At 32.9% G+C, this 17,703-nt stretch overlaps 2 protein-coding genes across 3 annotated transcripts; one reads left to right on the top strand and one right to left on the bottom strand.

Moving 5' to 3' along the window:
* Positions 1-203: 203 nt before the first annotated feature.
* On the top strand, positions 204-13,646 carry LOC140040038 (deformed epidermal autoregulatory factor 1 homolog). Its single transcript, XM_072085673.1, has 7 exons — positions 204-762; positions 2,920-3,125; positions 5,502-5,607; positions 7,108-7,256; positions 9,831-9,962; positions 10,329-10,487; positions 12,365-13,646. Exons 1-7 carry the CDS (start codon positions 369-371, stop codon positions 12,569-12,571), a joined length of 1,353 nt encoding a protein of 450 aa, XP_071941774.1. The 5' UTR covers positions 204-368; the 3' UTR covers positions 12,572-13,646.
* A 3-nt stretch (positions 13,647-13,649) lies between these two features.
* Positions 13,650-17,577, bottom strand: LOC140040039 (uncharacterized). 2 transcript variants are annotated; one of them, XR_011842686.1, is made up of 7 exons: positions 17,527-17,577; positions 16,868-16,992; positions 16,393-16,527; positions 15,791-15,902; positions 15,581-15,694; positions 15,017-15,217; positions 13,650-14,802 (listed from the first exon to the last, which is right to left on the bottom strand). XR_011842686.1 is itself a non-coding variant. In XM_072085674.1 (6 exons), exons 1-6 carry the CDS (start codon positions 17,575-17,577, stop codon positions 15,119-15,121), a joined length of 636 nt encoding a protein of 211 aa, XP_071941775.1. In that variant the 3' UTR covers positions 13,650-15,118. The 2 variants fall into 2 exon arrangements, 1 of the variants encoding a protein (XP_071941775.1); XM_072085674.1 differs by having other exon boundaries at positions 13,650-15,217.
* Between the last annotated feature and the right edge of the window lie 126 nt (positions 17,578-17,703).

Here is a 17,703-nt window from a genome sequence, read left to right as displayed (position 1 = left end):
GTTGGGTTTTGTAGAGTTCATTTGTATCTATAAACTATTTAAATAAAAATGCCGTATGCGATGTTTCTATACTGAATTGCGATTACATTTTATTTTTTCAATACGAAGTCTCCCTATAACTAAATAGTTTCGTCCAATGATAAACTGGAGTTACCACGCATGTCCATCATTTCCGAATGCAAAACGAAGCCATCTTGGATTTTCGACGGAGGAGACGAACATTGCCGATTGAACAAAGCATACGAAACTTTTCAAGATAAATAAAAGTCGCTATAAAGTCAATTTCACTACCACCCAGCTCATCAAAGCGTGGAACAATCACCTTTATATATACTCGTTAATTTTTGGCTTGTGTAAAAAGAATTACAATGGAAGAGACGGAAGTTTCCGTACCTGTAAATATCGAGGAATCCGAAAATATTTCCGAAGACTTGCCGAGTGAACAGAATGCCTTTACAACAACTACAGTTGTTGAGGAGGGAGTTAGAGAAACGTCGGAACAAGTTTTTTCTGGGACACCACCTGATATTTTAACTACAGACACTGAAGTTGCAACTACACAATTAATTGCAGTTGTTGATGATGGTTCATTTGATGCATCAGATTTAAAAACTCCAGCAACACCGTGCACACCAGCTTCCCCAGGTCTAGGCGACGATAAACGGACAAAGTATAATTGGGATGATGCCTTCCAACCGCCAGTTTTACCCGTACGTTGTCGCAATCAAAATGCTGAACTACACAAGGCCAAGTTGGGATCGGGTAAGGGGATTTCCCTTTTTTATATACACAGTGAGCCCTGACACAGTGTAGGCCTAGTAATAGTACTAGCCTAGGCCTATCATAAATAAGTTGTTTTGTATTTTGTATATTGTGTTGTATTGTTGTTTATTATAATTACATTTAAGTTGATAGGCAAACCATGATGGCTAAAGTAGGCCTAGGCTATAATTTATAAAATTAAATGAAAATTAAAAATGTATTTTTCCCCAGATCAATATTTGCAATAAAATATTAATAATAATATTTAAATATTTTATTTAAAAAGCCTAGGCTAGGCATTATAGGCCTATCCTGTAAAATGTATGTGTTGTAAAGAAATTAGTCTATAATAATCTTAAAGGATACTGATATTGTGGGTATTTTATATACATTCTACGTTGGAGGTAATTTTGTATTTTTTTTTATGTTACACGTCAGTAGATGTTGAGTAACATCATGTACATTAAAAAAAAGGTATTCATTTATTCAGTTTTAATTAGATTATTGGCTGACGAAGAAAGCCTATTTGAATTGCCAGTTTAGATTTTATCACAAATTATTATATTTTAATGGAAAAAGTTTGTAAAATTTAATTGAAGCCACAAATAGACAGCATCCTTCCTATTGATGAAAGATAAACACTTCAGATTTTATAACTATTTGACACTTTTGAGAGCTTAACAATTACAACATACTGTACAGTCTACAGTATGACCAGATCCAGGATGTAGCACTGGGACTAAATAAAATTATAAATGTTAGTGCTCCCCCATTAAAGAAATCCTGGTTCCTCACCAGTAATCCTGACCTATGCTCAAATTTAGGCTAAATTCATAATTTCCTAAATTTAGACACTAAAATCCGTTGTTACTGTAATAATCTAATACTGCAATTATTAATTAATTTTCATTTTTGCCCAATTTCATAATTTGGGACTATATTTGGTTAAATACAGTATGGTAATAATATATAAACAAAGGTACAGTATTAAATACAAGGCGTGTCTGGGACACTACAGTATGTAACTTAATAAATAATTATAATAATTAGCTACCCACCAAAGTTAGTGATAATTGATCAATGAAGCAAAGAATACAACATTATAAAGAAAATTAACTAAAGGCCTACGCAAAACATTTAATCTGCATAGCACACATAACAATAGCTCACAATGGATATAGTCCTATAAATTGTAATAATAATATTAGTAGATACAGTTATAATATAAAAATTGCACTTACTCTAGTACAGTACACCATGGCATTTTACAATCAACATTGCATTAAACTAACTCATCTTAAAGGTCGTCGTCGTTGCAGCATTGGTAGGCGGCCAACCAATTTGCCATGTAGATTTATATTCTGGAGACATAATGTTGAATGTTGTAATGATAAATTACTGGAAAGGAAACAGCATTGATAATGGTTCAATTAGTGTAGTGCTGTAGATTAGAATTTATCCTAAACTGTAAACAGGTTTTTTTAAAATTAAACTAAGATTGCAGTTTACTAAAATTTAATTAAAATGGTGGCAGAGGGTTACAGGTCTCAGGTTTTTATTAAAAAAAAAAAATTAATCAGTGTTCCATCACCTTCTCATCAAAATTAATGTCTCTCATTGTTGTGCTACATGTCAAAACATAATGTCAATGACGGCGAAATGTCCCCAATAATGGGGATAACTATGCAAACAAGTAACAAGTAAGTAAATAAGGTAGACTGATGACGTCCAATCCAACGATTAGGTCTTTCATGGTTTAAATCATGGACGTGCCAAGGTATAACTATTCAACCTTTCCTGAGCGGAATTAACTTTTGTGCTGTGGGTGAAAAATGCACACAAGACCTCACAAAAGACAAATAAAATTATGAATTCAATTTTACTTTGTATGTATATAGGAAAGTAATTTTTTTTAAAGTATTTCAATTTTTTTTTATAGTAAACTAAGATTTGCAGTACAGTACATCATGTATTAATCCCCGCAAAGAAAGTTGAAGTGTAAAGTAAAAAATATCTCAATATTTTGTTTGTTGTTCCGTTCTGTTGAGTATAGATGTTGGAGACATTTTTAGGAGCATTGTACTACAAACCTCTTTTAATTCTAAGTATTTCTACAGCTTTATATTATACTAAAATTTAAATATTTGTCTACCTTAGGTTCAAAGGGAAAGTGTATTAAGGTGAAGGATGCTTGGTACACACCATCAGAATTTGAGCAGTTATGTGGCCGAGGGAACAGTAAGGATTGGAAACGAAGTATCAGGTACGGTGGCCGAACAATTCAGTGTCTCATTGAAGACAGTATATTACATCCGCACGCCGCGTCCTGCACGTGTGCAATTTGCTGCGATGACGAAAGTATGGTATGTACAGTACTTGTTTTTAATTTTCAAGTATTTAATTTTGATTGAGGCTTGTAACACTACATTACATGATGTGAGGTCCCTAATGATCAGCTTCGGCTCGATGGACCACCCTTGTAAAATATTGTTGAAATAAATAAATAAAAAATAAAACATTAAAGCTTAAATTAAGTTTTCAGATGAATTTAATTTTCAGCTCTTTTAATTAATATTACTGTAATTTAAATATAAAATGTATTACTGAATTTATTACGGTACTTAGATAGTGCTGTACAGTTATACGGAACACAGATAATATTTTTTGTTCACCGGTGGTTGACCTTCTAGTGTAAAAAAAAAGTTTCCAGAAAATCAGATTTTTTCTTAAACTCTGTCTCCACTATCTATCCAATTTGTTTGACAAAAAAAGTGTGATGTGCCCAAATATGGTAGTGATATGCTTAAATATGGTAGTGATATGACATCATCATGTCCATATATGGGCACATCACATTTTTTTGTCACATATAAAGTTTGATAGAGTAGACAGAGCTTTAAGGTTCTACAATTATCATCATCATGATACAATCTCATTTAAATCTAATTTTAGATATCTACAAGTACGTAATCAAATTAACGTCACTTGATAAGGGAGTGAAATAATGTATTTTTTTGTTCTTTTTGCAGCCTGTAATTTTCAAAAAATCTTTTCAATATAAATTTATCTTAAACAGTCAAACCTTATTGGAATTTTGAGGTGTGTTGGCTTAATTGATTTGACAAAATTGATTTTAAATCTCCCAATATTTGCTGCAACTGAAAAGTGTCTAGATGTAAATTTACAGCAAATACTGTAGTACTAGCCTCCAAGATATACACTATTGTATTCATTCAGTATGAATACATTATGACAGTAAAGAATCACACATTCATAGTATTACTCTACCAATGACCAACACTACAAGGTGAAGGTCATATAAACTGCCCTCCTTTCTAGTACTACAGTAGTCGTCCATAGCGCTTTTACACCATATTTTATTATCATTATCATATTATCACTAGACCACTATGAGTGATATTTTATTTTTGTATTTTTAATATTTTGTCACATGTGAAGCTTAATGGAAACTAGTTGAGTTGGCTTTGACTAATGGTGTCTGTGGTTTTGTCTTTAAGGATAATACCCTAAAGAGGTTTTGTCATCGTTTTAAACATTGGTCATCATTTTTAAACAATTAGTATTAAAATCATTGTTTAATCATAAAATAAATAATATACAGTAATCATCATCATTAAATCAAAATTAATTATCTGAATTGCAATCATTTTTCATCATTGTCATCAATTGTACTAAAACCATCATTCATGATCAACATTCTCATCAGAATTATCTTCAACATTTTCTTCTTCATCATTCTCATCAACATTTTGGGGTATTGCTAAACACCGCAAACCCCCGCAAACCTCCAAAAAAACATAGCAAACCCCACCGAACCAACAGAAAAGTGATTGAATCATGTAGTGTACAACCCACTGTGTATATTAATGTAAAAAAAAATTAAATTTCTACTGTTATAGTGTTAACAACTTATTTTTGGGGTAAAACATCATTTTTTTGGTCAAAAATGATTGCTAAACCCCGCAAACCTCAAAAAAACTATAGCAAACCCCACCGAACCATCATAAAAGTGATTAAATAATGTAGTGTACGACCCACTGGGTATATAAATTATTAAATTTCTACTGTTAACTACTTTTTGGGGGATAAAACATCATTTTTTGGTTAAAAATTAGCAATCATTTTTGACCAAAAAATGATGTTTTACCCCAAAAATAAGTAGTTAACAGTAGAAATTTAATATTTTTTTTACATGGATACCATTTTGCGGGGTTTAGCAATACCCACATTTTGTTCATTATTTTCATCAAATTTTTTCATTATTTTCTTCTCAATCATCATTCTTATCAACATTTTCATCAACATTTTCTTCATCATTTTCTTCCTCAACATTTTCATCAACATATTTGTTCATATTTTAATCAACATTTTCTTCATCATTTTCATCAACATTTTCTTCCCCATCATCATCATCATCATCATTCTTATCAACATTTTCATCAACATTTTCTTCATCATTTTCTTCCTCAACATTTTCATCAACATATTTGTTCATATTTTAATCAACATTTTCTTCATCATTTTCATCAACATTTTCTTCCCCATCATCATCATCATCATTCTCATCAACATTTTCTTCATCATTTTCATCAACATTTTCTTCCCCATCATCATCATCATCATTCTCATCAACATTTTCTTAAACATAATTTTCACCAACATTTTAATCTAATTATGTTTATAATATAATTTATTATTTTGTGTGAATTTTTTTTTAGACTGGTCCAGTGCGATATTTTGTACCATATAAAAGAAAGAGGAGGGATGAACTGGATACACCATCAACACCAACTGTAAAGAAACCAAGACCTAAACTAAAAGATGGTAAGTACAATTAAGCTCTATCTACACTCAAATTAGTGTGATGTGCCCAAATATGGTCATGATATGCTGAAATATGGTAGTGATATGACATCATTATGTCCTTATATATGGGCACATCACATTTATTTGTCACATAAATCTTATTACTTCCAATCTGAATTCAAATGATTTTAATTACTGTACTAACGTTTATACTGTACACCCACGCCAGCAAGAGATAAAGTACCGTTCTAAGAGGCCCACCACAATTGGCTATACACCAACATAAATCATTTGGGATTAATTTGGAGTGGGCGCAAGATGGCCTATTAGTATTACCTGATTGGGAAAAAGAGAAAAGGAAAATTGCTATTGTTTTCTTTATTATGCCACCAGACATCCCTTAATGGAGTGTCACCATTCTACTCTACAGTATCTCAAGTCAGTAGAAGACTTTCTTGGTGTTTTACAGTATATCATAAGAAATGATCCTTAAGAACCCTTTAAATCATGTGCCTTGTAATATAGATATTAATGTTTGAAGGTTTGTGTGGCGAAATCTGTTGATATAAAATTTGCGGTACACCACGTATTAGTTCATCATTCTTTACTTCTGAGGACGTCAGAAAACAAAGTATATCGAGAACTAAATATATGTGATTTAAATATTGCCTTTTTTGGGATTATTCAACAATGCTTGGTTGAAATATAAACATCCTGACTGACCCTCTTGAAAAGTACAAATTATGGTTAGTAATGTTTATAAACATCGAATAATGTTCAACACAAAATATCTGTATAATATCAAAGGGTAAATGTATGATGTCATTTTTGAAAGGTCAAACACGCTGAAGACATTCTAGGTTTGTTGAAAATAAAATTGACATTTTAATTTTGCATGCTTCAGAATGTATTGTTATAAAAACACAAAAACAAGATGTTAATATTATGTGACTTAAAAATGTCAATTGTTAAACTTGTCTTGTCTGTGGGCAGTATGTTGTTATAGCTACTGTAGACTACACAAAAGGGCAGTTGTTTATGTACAATTTATCTGCAGACAACTACATACTGTATGAATTTAGTAGGATTTCTCAATTTTATATAATAATAGAGTACTGTATTGTATGTACACAGTGAAAACTTTAAAACTGGGTAAAATACAGAGGATACTCAGCCTGTATGTTTGAACTGAACAATTTCACAAGAAAGTGTCCTGTTCTACTGTTTGTGGAATTTATTGAAAATGTTTATTGTTATAATATTTACAATACTAATTATCTGGTAGCACTTGACAGAAAGATATACAGAAAGGTATGGGTTCAATTCCTAATAAGCACAAGTCCCAGTCCACTCAGCTGTAAATGAGTACCTGGTTAAAAAATACTAGGGAGGATTAGGCAACACGGAAAGGTACTGGCCACCTTACCTTTAGTACAATGAGCTTCTAACAGCTCATTCCCCTACGTTTAAATGAACACAGGACTTGCCTTTAAATTAATATATATATTTTTATTTTAGCTGCTGAAAGTATGAGGTCATTTAGTTTGGAGAGTAATAATGGTCTGGACACCCCATTGCTGACCCCTGTAGTTCAAGTGTATCCACCGTCACCACCAAAAACACTAATTGTACTACAACCGGATCAACATTGGATTCATCTAGAAGAGGTTAGCAGAAAGTTTATTATATTTTTACCAAAATAATTATGTTTACAATACACAGCTAAAAATGATAAAGATGATAAAAATATTATTGTTTACAAATATAGCTACAGTAAAAAACTATAAAAGGTTTTAAATATTGTATGTAAAAATTGTATGTCTAGACAGTAATACACTTTCCAAGAATAATGTTTTCCAGTAACAGAACCAAATAAACTTTTTTCTTTGGTTTTTACTTTTAGCAATGTTATCACTGGTTTTATGTAGACCAAGTGATCACATGCTAGTTGTGTGAATATGTTCAGTAATTACTGTATGAAGGAGTTATAAAGAAAATAATGCCTACTTGAGTCTGTTAATTAAATTGTGAAAACTATAAATATAATATTTGGTTTAAATAAATTAAAATAACCGTGAATGTCTATTATAGTCTATGATGACAATTAATTGTTTTTATAATATAATAATTTCTAAATTATGATCTGATCTGATCTGGGTATTTTTTTCTGGAATGATATTTTAAAAGATGAAAAAATATTTAAAATATTTTTAACCTTTTAAATGATATGTTTAGCCTTTAGGCTATTCTTTGTATGTTTTAAACCTGAATAAATAAATAAAGCAAAAGATGAACAAACAGATGGGAATTGGTCATGGGCTCAAAACGACATCCCTGATTATACCCAACTAAAACCTCATTACCATAAAATACGGAACTTCCGGTCATGAAACATGAATAGAGAGTACTTTAAGAATTAATAATATATATTACTCCACTACAGTAGTTATTACTGTTTATGTTTTGTTAACACAATGTTTCTACTGTTTAACCTTTGTGTTTATAAGCCTGTCAATACAATTGTATTGTAGCTTAATTCGCAGGCTCTCATTGTTGTAATTCCTAGAAAGAGTCTTTTGAAAAGGAAATGGGGTTTTTTTGGTGGTTGAATGAGCAACAGAAATTGGTTGTTGGTGTTTTTAGGTTCTAAGGGCAAACTTTACCGTGGTACGCTGTATTAGGTTTTTAATATATTAAAAGGTTTACTATAGTATTTAAATGGATATAATATTTTATACAACATAATATTGTTCAAAGATACACTCAACTCTCTCAATACAGTACAGACGCCCTTGAGCTGTCTACCTAATTTGTCTGGTTTTAGGAAATTTTTAGGTTTTCTGGGTATTGAAAAAGTTTAATATACCAATAATAATAATAAAATACACTTGTATTCAAAATAAATTTAATAATAAGAAATAATTTTAGACTTGGAAACGTCACTGCAAGAGAATTTTAATTTCTTAAAAAGTTTCTGATTGTTTTATGAACATTATGGACCTGATTTTGCCCCATTTCAATGGTAGGCTTTTAACTGAGTTAATAGTCCATAAAGCTCTGTCTACACTATCAAACTAGTTTGAAAAAATGTGATGTGTCCAAATATAGTAGTGATATGCCCAAATATGGTAGTGATATGACATCATCATGTCCTCCATATATGGGCACATCACATTTTGTTGTCGCATAAAGTTTGATAGTGTAGACAGAGCTTTAGTTGAAATATTATTAAAGGTAATAATTAATTAAGTAATAATAATCATTTATTATTTCAAAGGTCAATAATATAATGGCATTAGGGCTTTGTGGCCTTATGATTACAAGAAGGAATCTTATGAGCTTAGATGAGTTAGGGATCACCTTGTATGGATGCCATGTGTGGGTTGCGGGATTCAATCTTATCATGCTGTTCTATAATCCTCATTATGTCAGATAGTTTAAAGGGACAGTCGCAGCAATGGACTAAAACTGAACCATGGATGAAGAATAGGTTTTATGGCTGTGGAAAGAGATGCGATTGTCACAATTTATCTGTACACTGCCACTAACAGTAATACCTATCATGTAATAGCCAGAAATCTTCATATGCCGAGTCATATTAAAGAGACAATATCAACAATTATTTTCAATATTTACTTTCAATATAAAATGACATGAAAAGGGATGGATTTGACATTATTATTTACAGTTGAGTGGTACAATCCCACTAACACCCATCATGTGATTTCAACTACATTAAAGGGATAGTAACAAACAGCGCTCATTTTAAGTTTACTACCATTGATAGCGACTAAATTGTCAGTTAGATTAAAGGAGTTTTCACTATTATTGGTATAATCCCTATGGCACCTATGTGAGCCATCAATCTTTATTATGGCTACATTAAAGGTGTAGCAACAATATCATTTCTACTATTAATAAAAATACACAATATTTCAAATAAAAATACCAGTACTGTAGGCCCTGATTCGATTGTTGCTTTTTGTATAATTGTATCAGTTTTAAAAAATATAACGTTTATATTGTCTGATACTTTTCTAATGTTTTTCAACATTGTTCTTGTGTTTTAAACTGCAGCTGCACTGTATTAACAAAGATTTTCTGATTTTTCATATGAATTAGACAAATAAAAGACCAATTGAATTAAAGTGTTGAATGTCTCAAATCTTCCTTCCTAACTATCTAATAATCCATTGATGTTTTTTCAGTTCATTTTGACTTATTCTCTGTTTTTTTTTTAGATGGCCAACACTCTTCTTCAACAAGCACAACAGCTAAAAAACATGGTATTACAAATGAAAACAGAGTGTATGACAAGCAAAGAGTCATGTCTTGCTCAAGCTAAAATACAATTTGAAGCAGAAAAAAAAGAGGCAAATAATTACATTTGACATATTGGGGTTATAGGTTAAATAGTAGACAGTATCAGTATTGATACTAAAATATAAAAAACATAAACAATGTTTTTATATCACAGTAATTGATATCAATTATGTATCAAGGAGTTTTCAATGGACTGCTTTATAGTATCTTGTGTTGTGGTCAAATGGACTATACAGTAATGTAATGTACTTGACCCTCATGGTATAGTAGATATTCTGTATCATATTGTAAATGTGGTCTACTTATCAAAATTCATTACTTAAATATCCTTGACACAGCTACTGTGTAATTAATACTAAGAGGTCATTCAATTTTCCTTTTATTATAAAAATTATTTTTTGTTGTATGAAACATAGGCAATATTACAAGTAAAAATAGACAGTCAAATGCAGCTATCAAGGGCACTAATGGAAGCACGAGCAGAAAAAGACAACGCAGTATCACAAGCATTGGCTCACGCAAGAGCGGACAAGATAGTGGCTGTTGCGGAGGCTAAATCAGCACAACTTATCAAGGTTGGTGTTTTGGTTTTTTAGCATGAAAGACGAGAAGCGAGTAGTGTATTATTATAAGGTTGATTTCTTTTAATGGTTAATGGTTTTAAATTTATATAGCGCAAAATACAAAATAGTCTCTATGCGCTGTTTAGCACAAGTGTGAAAATGAAATTGTTAATGTAATTGTAAAATAAACCACGAAATAGCCTAAAAAACCGAATAAATTGAACAAGACAACAGAAAAGTCCAAAAACGGAATCTCACATCACCACACTGTTTCACTAACTTGTCAAGACAAGCTAGCTATTTATTCACAAGTGTCATAGTGATGTGAGCATCTGTCTCCATCACGCCGAGATAAATGCTGAGTATATAAAAACAATATCAACAAAACGAATACAGCTGATTGGCTGTATTCATCAATCGCACTAACCATATATACAGTATATTTCCTTTGAGGATTTCCCTAAAGTGGTATATTCATGAGATAGAGAATTTCAAATTTTAAGGGTATTTCCCAAAGCCTGTGAGTGTGGTCAATGTTGAATATGGCTACATTCCCTGGGAATCAACTCTGGTTCTGATCTATTACATACTATTGATGTAAAAAACATCTTCAATAAAGTCTCAAAATTAGATTACTTCATTATCCCCTATTTGACAATTTAACCAGCTGTTTTATATATACTGTATATATATATTTATATACGAAAACTCTCAATAAATATTCTATATATTTAATATTTAATATTGTCTGCACAACATAGCTTTGCAGTATACCATCATGATAGCGTGTAAGGCTACTGACCTTTTAATAATTAATTGCCTAATATAAATTTGCAGGCAAAGATATTTTGATACGCCCACACAATCTGTTAGGCTTTTTATAGCCACTATCTACCAAAATACCGATAAAATACAAAAGTACAGATTGGAATGCAATGCATGATAAATTACAGTGTCTCATGTATGGAAATGAAGGCTGTTCAGGGAGGTTGGTACTGTACGTTACAAGGGGGAAATGAAGGCCATTTAGTTACGCTTTCTCATTGAGGAGGATGGGAATGGATTTTGTGGGAATGGATTTTGTGAGCTTGAATCTGTATAAAATTGATCAAACATGTTTAAAGACTGTTATTCCATTAAAATTGTTAAACCGTTAGGAGCCACTTTGCTACCGTATATACTTGGGTATAATCCCACTTTAGGTCTAATCCCACCTCCTACCAATTATGTGTTTTAGTGGTGGGGTGGGATTATACTAGAGGATATAAAGTACTGAAGTACTAAAGTATAATACTATTACTGCATTAGTGAATTTTGAAATAGGGACCACAGGCCCTAAAATTGATAAGTGATAAATTTAACCTAATTTCCTATCATTTCTTGATTGATTGTTTTGAGCTGTAGGTATGACCAAAGAATATAAATAGGTAAAGAATCAACAGTACGCGCTGTTATATATAGAAGGATAGGAAACGCGGACGTGCTCTTATGAACGCGTAAGAATCCAGCAGCCGAACGACGGCGGGCTCTAGATATGGTTCCCGTCTAATTCCACGTTTGGATGGATCGTGATGATCTGATGTGTTCTCGCGTCTGTGCTCTACTAATTTTGATATTATTAATATTTTGATAATCATTTTGATAAATAATCATCGTTTGCATTTTTATAGATAGTTTTACCTTACCCACGCCTGAAGGTGGCGCACTTCTTCTAGCAAAAAAGAAGTGCGCCACCTTCAGGCGTAGGAAAATAGTAACCCGGATGTGGTTTACGCCGCCAACGGAACTGTTGTATCTTCTCCTTTTATTATCTTTGGTATGACCCGTACCTATCACTATAAATGAATGTCAAACCAAAATGTGATTTAAAAATTTTCTGTTAATTTCAGACGTGTGTAAACTGTGGCAGAGAAGCGATGAGCGAATGTACAGGGTGCCACCTAGTGAGTTACTGTAGCAGCTTTTGCCAACGTAAAGATTGGGCGTCGCACCAACAGACGTGCGGACGACGGAGTCCATCCCATTCACCGATTCCCCTCACAGAACCACCACTGGGAACCTGTTACGTGGAGGTTGTAGAAAAAGTAGACGACTAAATACTAAAGAAAATACTTAATGTATCACAATATCTGAAAATGTTTCGCTTGAGAACAGTATGCATGCAACTAGGCTAACAGATAACAAACACCTGTCAATCATGGGTCACATGTTCTCAATATCATGAATATTTATAAACTGACTAAAAGAAGTAATTAACATGCAGAAATGTACCACCTTGTGTAACACATGTGATGTTGTATCACAGAATTTGCCAAAGATACTGGCCAAATTCAGATACAGAGAGGACAGTGAATCTATAACAAGCAAATTTCCTTTTTTAAATATGGCAATACATCAAAGTTCAATTGATATTTATACTGTAAGGACAAACGTTTTTTCTCTTAACCTATTAAAGGTTGCATTTAGCAGTATGTCTCCAGTGTGTATAATTTATCATATTTTACTGTAGGGGTATATGAACAATCCACACAAGGCTACCAAATAATATTAATTTATATTAAGATGCTAGGTGAGGTTATGTCATGAAAAATATTAGTTTAGTTAATCACATTTTATGAGAGAGAAGGATCAATAATTCTTTGGTATATACAGTAGCATGGTTGGTTCTATTATAAATTACTTATGACTATTTTTACATTAATTGACCTTTGACTGATTGGAAGTGCTTAATAAGATGACGCCACTCTAAGCATTTGACGAAAATTGGGGATTTACTCTGGTTGCATTAACATTGGATTTACCAAAGTTGTGTGTCTAAATTTAGCTTAAATTAGAGGGTGGGCTTATACTTGTGCATGAGCTTATACTCGAGCATGGGGCTTGTAAACAAGACTCTCAATAATAAGGTCACAAAGGTCATACTAAATTATAAAACAAAACATTGTGGGCAAGATCAAGGGTCCAATTTATTTATTTTTTTTTCAGTATTATTTTTTAGTGTCTAGCAACATAAATGAAGACGCCGTGACTATGTTGAGTACATAACTTCTTTGGTGGTTAAACCGAATCTTCCACAATTGACATTTTTTTATTGCCCAAACTTTACTTTAATAAATTAAACTGTTTTTTTTTATATTTGGAAAACTAAAGATGACAAAGTTGAAAAAAAAAGATTTTTTTTTAAAAGAAGCAAAGCAAATGTAAAGAGATGCTGTAAATAAATACAAAATACTATTTTCTGTGTTTTTCTTGTTTTTTTTTACGACTTTTGCATACAAACAGTTTTAAAAACCAGCCGCACTCAAAACTTTTAAATGCGCCAAAAGTGTTCCAATCCATTCTGAGGGAAGTTTGTTTGTTTGTGTACAAGAAATCTATAAAGTTCTTGCTGAATATTGAAATGTTTACCCACAATCATACATTATGCATAAACAGTGCCCTCTAGTTTATATTATACACTTTATTACTACAAGTTTTAATACACTCATCAAATATCAACCAATAATGTATATTAATTATTAGAATTCATTTATTTGCATTGTCAAAGTTAAACTTTCTTCTTACAGTGATGTAACAGACAATAGAGACTTTACAAAACACACGATGTGTTCACTAGAGCGTAAAATCATATACAGTCAACATAGCCGTTTTATTAGTTACTCACTATGGCGCGAAAACGACGGCGACCGACAGTTTCACTCTCCTTCCCCCGTCTCGCGGCGTGGGGCCCTTCTGAATCGTTTGCCTCTGGTGGAACAGCATAGGCCTAGACTTCCTAGGGGAGCCTTGCATTCAAATGCTGCACATAATTTAATGCTTGTAACACAGCCATTTTAACCTAATAAAAATGTTATTTTATTAAACAATTAAATTAGAAGTTCAAATATTATTTAGAGTTTTGAAATTTCCACGTTTAATTGTAATTTGAACAGTTTATTTAAGGTTATATATGTACATTATTTCTAATCGTTTTCCCTAAACAGGAAAATGGCAACTTTATCATCCTCAAAAAGAAACAGAATTTCACAATAAGATCCACCCATTTTGTTAAAGCTCATGCATAAATTATTCATGAGCACAGTTCTGTGGCTTCCCGTCGTGTTTCGTAAAGTCCCTAATGTTAAAAACAAAGTAACAAAATTGGTCATTAATCTTCCAAACCTTATTTTTTTTTTACTTCTAACCAGTAGCCTTGTCACCCCTGGGCTTATAGCTTTGTAAACCCCTGGGCCTGTAGCTTTGTCACCCCTGGGCTTATAGCTTTGTCAACCCCTGGGCTTGTAGCTTTGTTACTCCTGGGCCTGTAGCTTTTCACTACAACCCAGCGGCTTTGCCAACTCCCAAGAGCACCCAGTAGCATCACCATGGGCCTGTAGATTTGATGCCCCTGGGCCTGTAGCTTTTCACTACAACCCAGCAGCTTTGCCAACTCCCAAGAGCACCCAGTAGCATCACCATGGGCCTGTAGATTTGATGCCCCTGGGCCTAGAGCACCCAGTAGCATCACCATGGGCCTGTAGCTTTGATACCCCAACCCAGAGGCTTTGCCATACTCCCAAGAGCACCAAACAGACTTGTGTATGTATTATAGCACCTACAGCATGCCAAGAAACTTAATTCTAAAATACTTTGAGAATCAGTTGTCAGCTTCTCCAGATGTTGAATGATGGACTACTTTTATGATACGATGAAGGATCTTCTGTGAGAGATCCAAGGACGTCTCCAGTATTGGATGCATATTGCTGTCAAAAACAAAACAAAAATGAAATGAAAGACAACACTTTTTTTAAGGCAATCTTTGGATTTTAAGTCTGTACAATGAATTCATTTTTTACTTAATTTGAGCAAAATTCAACCTGTTAGTGGCGGTTTCATCGCTGTTGGTTGACAACTGAATAAAATAAATAAATAAATAAAATCTATGTGCCCTCTCAAGTTGAGTTAAGTATTAAATAAACTAAAAACTAATGGATTGTTCTATGGAAAACATAACTTTTTAAGAGATCATGGACATAAACAGAGTGAGGGTTGGGAAAACCATGACCTCTTCCTTAACAGGTAAACAGCATGTTTTACTGGAGAAAAATAACTTAATATTAACTTACCATATTCATGTCACCACGTTCACTTCTTGATTGTCCTTTCATGACATATGCGGAACCAGGTCGTGAAAAATGTGTGTAATCAGACTTGGAAATAGTTGGGTCAGTATCTTTAACCTGAATTAACATAAAGATGGAAATTTAAATTTAAAAAAAAAATCCTGAAAATATAGTAAATATAGAAATAGTAACAAATAGTTTTATATTGTCAACCTTTTTAATGATGTCCATCTCAATGAGTTGTTGCTTCCGTGTTCGGCTGCAACCCTCTGCTTCAAAGAACGGCCATATTGAGTCCAGAGCTGAAGCAAAGTCTGCAGCTGTTCTGAGTTTAGGAAAACGAAGAAATCAGTTTACAAAGTTATTTGGTGTTCAAAATAGATAATTTGTCAGAGTGTTCAACGGTCATGAAAGTTTCTGTCAAAGTAAAACCAGTACTACGGCCAATCTGGAATTGTGGCCAATGGGTGACCACCACCATCATGCTTATGTATTGGTCAAATGGGAAAAGTGGCTTAGCTGCCGTTAAGTTGAGACAATGTGCAAATAGGGCAAGATAGTCTTTACTTACCATTGCCTTGTGTGATTAGTGGGTATATAGTATGTTTTGTCAGTGGCTTAACTCGGGCAGTCAAATGGTTCAACTACATGTATTACTGTATATCATTTGGTATAATACCAACCTCCTAGAACACGAAGAGGGTGGGACTATATCCAGACCATAAAAACAATACTGGAGATATGCCCCAGGTGTTTGTGAAGTCAGACATAAAGTAGGGGGTGGGATTATACCCGAGGATATACGGTAATCCTACCTTCCCTTGCTATCCTTTAAAGCAAGATTTGGTTTAAAATTCATTAATTTCATAATGACTCGTCCATGGTCCTGAAAGGCAGCACAGTGACATGCTGTCCATCTTGTACCTCCATTGCATTGGTTTACATCGGCCCTGTATATAAAAATAACAGATATTGAATTTACAGTTGTGACCTTTTCAAACCATGCAAATTGCACTCACTATGTCACTATAATTGTACAGTCTAGTAAAACAATCTTTTCCAATAATGTATACAGAATAATCTATTTGCATCTGATGTCGCCAGTTTAGCCTATATTCAATTGCATTTTAATTTTTGTATACCAAGCTTATAGTAGGCCTAGACACAAACAGATTTTTTTTTTTGGTGGAAGGGAAAGGGTCATTGGCAAAAAAAACCCCATTAAATGTAAGCATCCTGCCTGTGGGCTTGATAGGGGAGTATCATCTTAAATATCCTTTTGTGTATTACCCTTGTTCCAATAGAAATTCAACGATATCACTGTAGCCCCAAAAGGCAGCATTGCATAAAGGTGAAAAACCATCTTTAGAACGACCATTGATGTTTGCTCCTCTTTGTATTAGACTTTGAACTAGCTGAAAAAACAAATTATGAATGTTAGCCTAATATAATGCATAAATAATTAAAATTCAAATCAAAGAAATATTTTTTTCTCTTTTTTTTTATGGTTGGGTGGTTTTAAATAAAAGTCTCACCTAAAACCATGAATCTTTTTTATTTTAAAATTTGTTAGGTAGGCTACACAAAAAAAACCCCCGAATAATATAGAAATTTAAAAGCCTTCTTAGGCCCTAGCTAGGCATTAACCTGTTCTGCAGACCATTCCTTCAGTAGGGCCTACACAACTTCATTCCTTCCCAACCACTCTAGGCTAGGCCTAGGCTTAGTAGTATAAGTAGGCCTACCTAGGCTACTAGCTACTACTACACTAGAACTAGGCTAGGCCTATAATAGCTTAGCTAGCCTATACAGTATTATGTATAATAAATATACCTAGGCCTAGCTAGCCTAAGTTATTTACTTTTATTATTATTCGTCTTAGTAAATGCCCTTTTATAAGTCTAGTTATGCCTACAATAAAAAAAGAAAGTTAAAACAGCATTTTGTACATTTTTATTGCCTGTTGCAGCAGCCGTTGCTAGGTCCATGGACGCTGCCATCTTTAATTGATTGATGACTAAATGATGGCGCTATACCTAAAATAATGCGAATCACAAACACCCAACACAAATTTTACTCATCAACAGAAATATAATTATTATATTGTATAAATATATTTATTGCTT

The sequence above is a fragment of the Antedon mediterranea genome, chromosome 2, assembly GCF_964355755.1.
Source record: "Antedon mediterranea chromosome 2, ecAntMedi1.1, whole genome shotgun sequence".
NCBI lineage: Eukaryota > Metazoa > Echinodermata > Crinoidea > Comatulida > Antedonidae > Antedon > Antedon mediterranea.
Note: the sequence above shows the minus strand (reverse complement) of the source record. Positions and strands in the feature narration are given on the sequence as shown.

Coding starts and splice junctions, on each gene's coding strand:
- LOC140040038 (XM_072085673.1), top strand. CDS start 369: ATGGAAGAGACGGAAGTTTCCGTACCTGTAAATATCGAGGAATCCGAA. Junction 763..2,919: donor CAAGGCCAAGTTGGGATCGG/GTAAGGGGATTT, acceptor TGTCTACCTTAG/GTTCAAAGGGAAAGTGTATT. Junction 10,488..12,364: donor AATCAGCACAACTTATCAAG/GTTGGTGTTTTG, acceptor TGTTAATTTCAG/ACGTGTGTAAACTGTGGCAG.
- LOC140040039 (XM_072085674.1), bottom strand. CDS start 17,577: ATGGCAGCGTCCATGGACCTAGCAACGGCTGCTGCAACAGGCAATAAA. Junction 16,528..16,867: donor GAATTTCTATTGGAACAAGG/GTAATACACAAA, acceptor TTTTATATACAG/GGCCGATGTAAACCAATGCA. Junction 15,695..15,790: donor AGATGGACATCATTAAAAAG/GTTGACAATATA, acceptor ATGTTAATTCAG/GTTAAAGATACTGACCCAAC.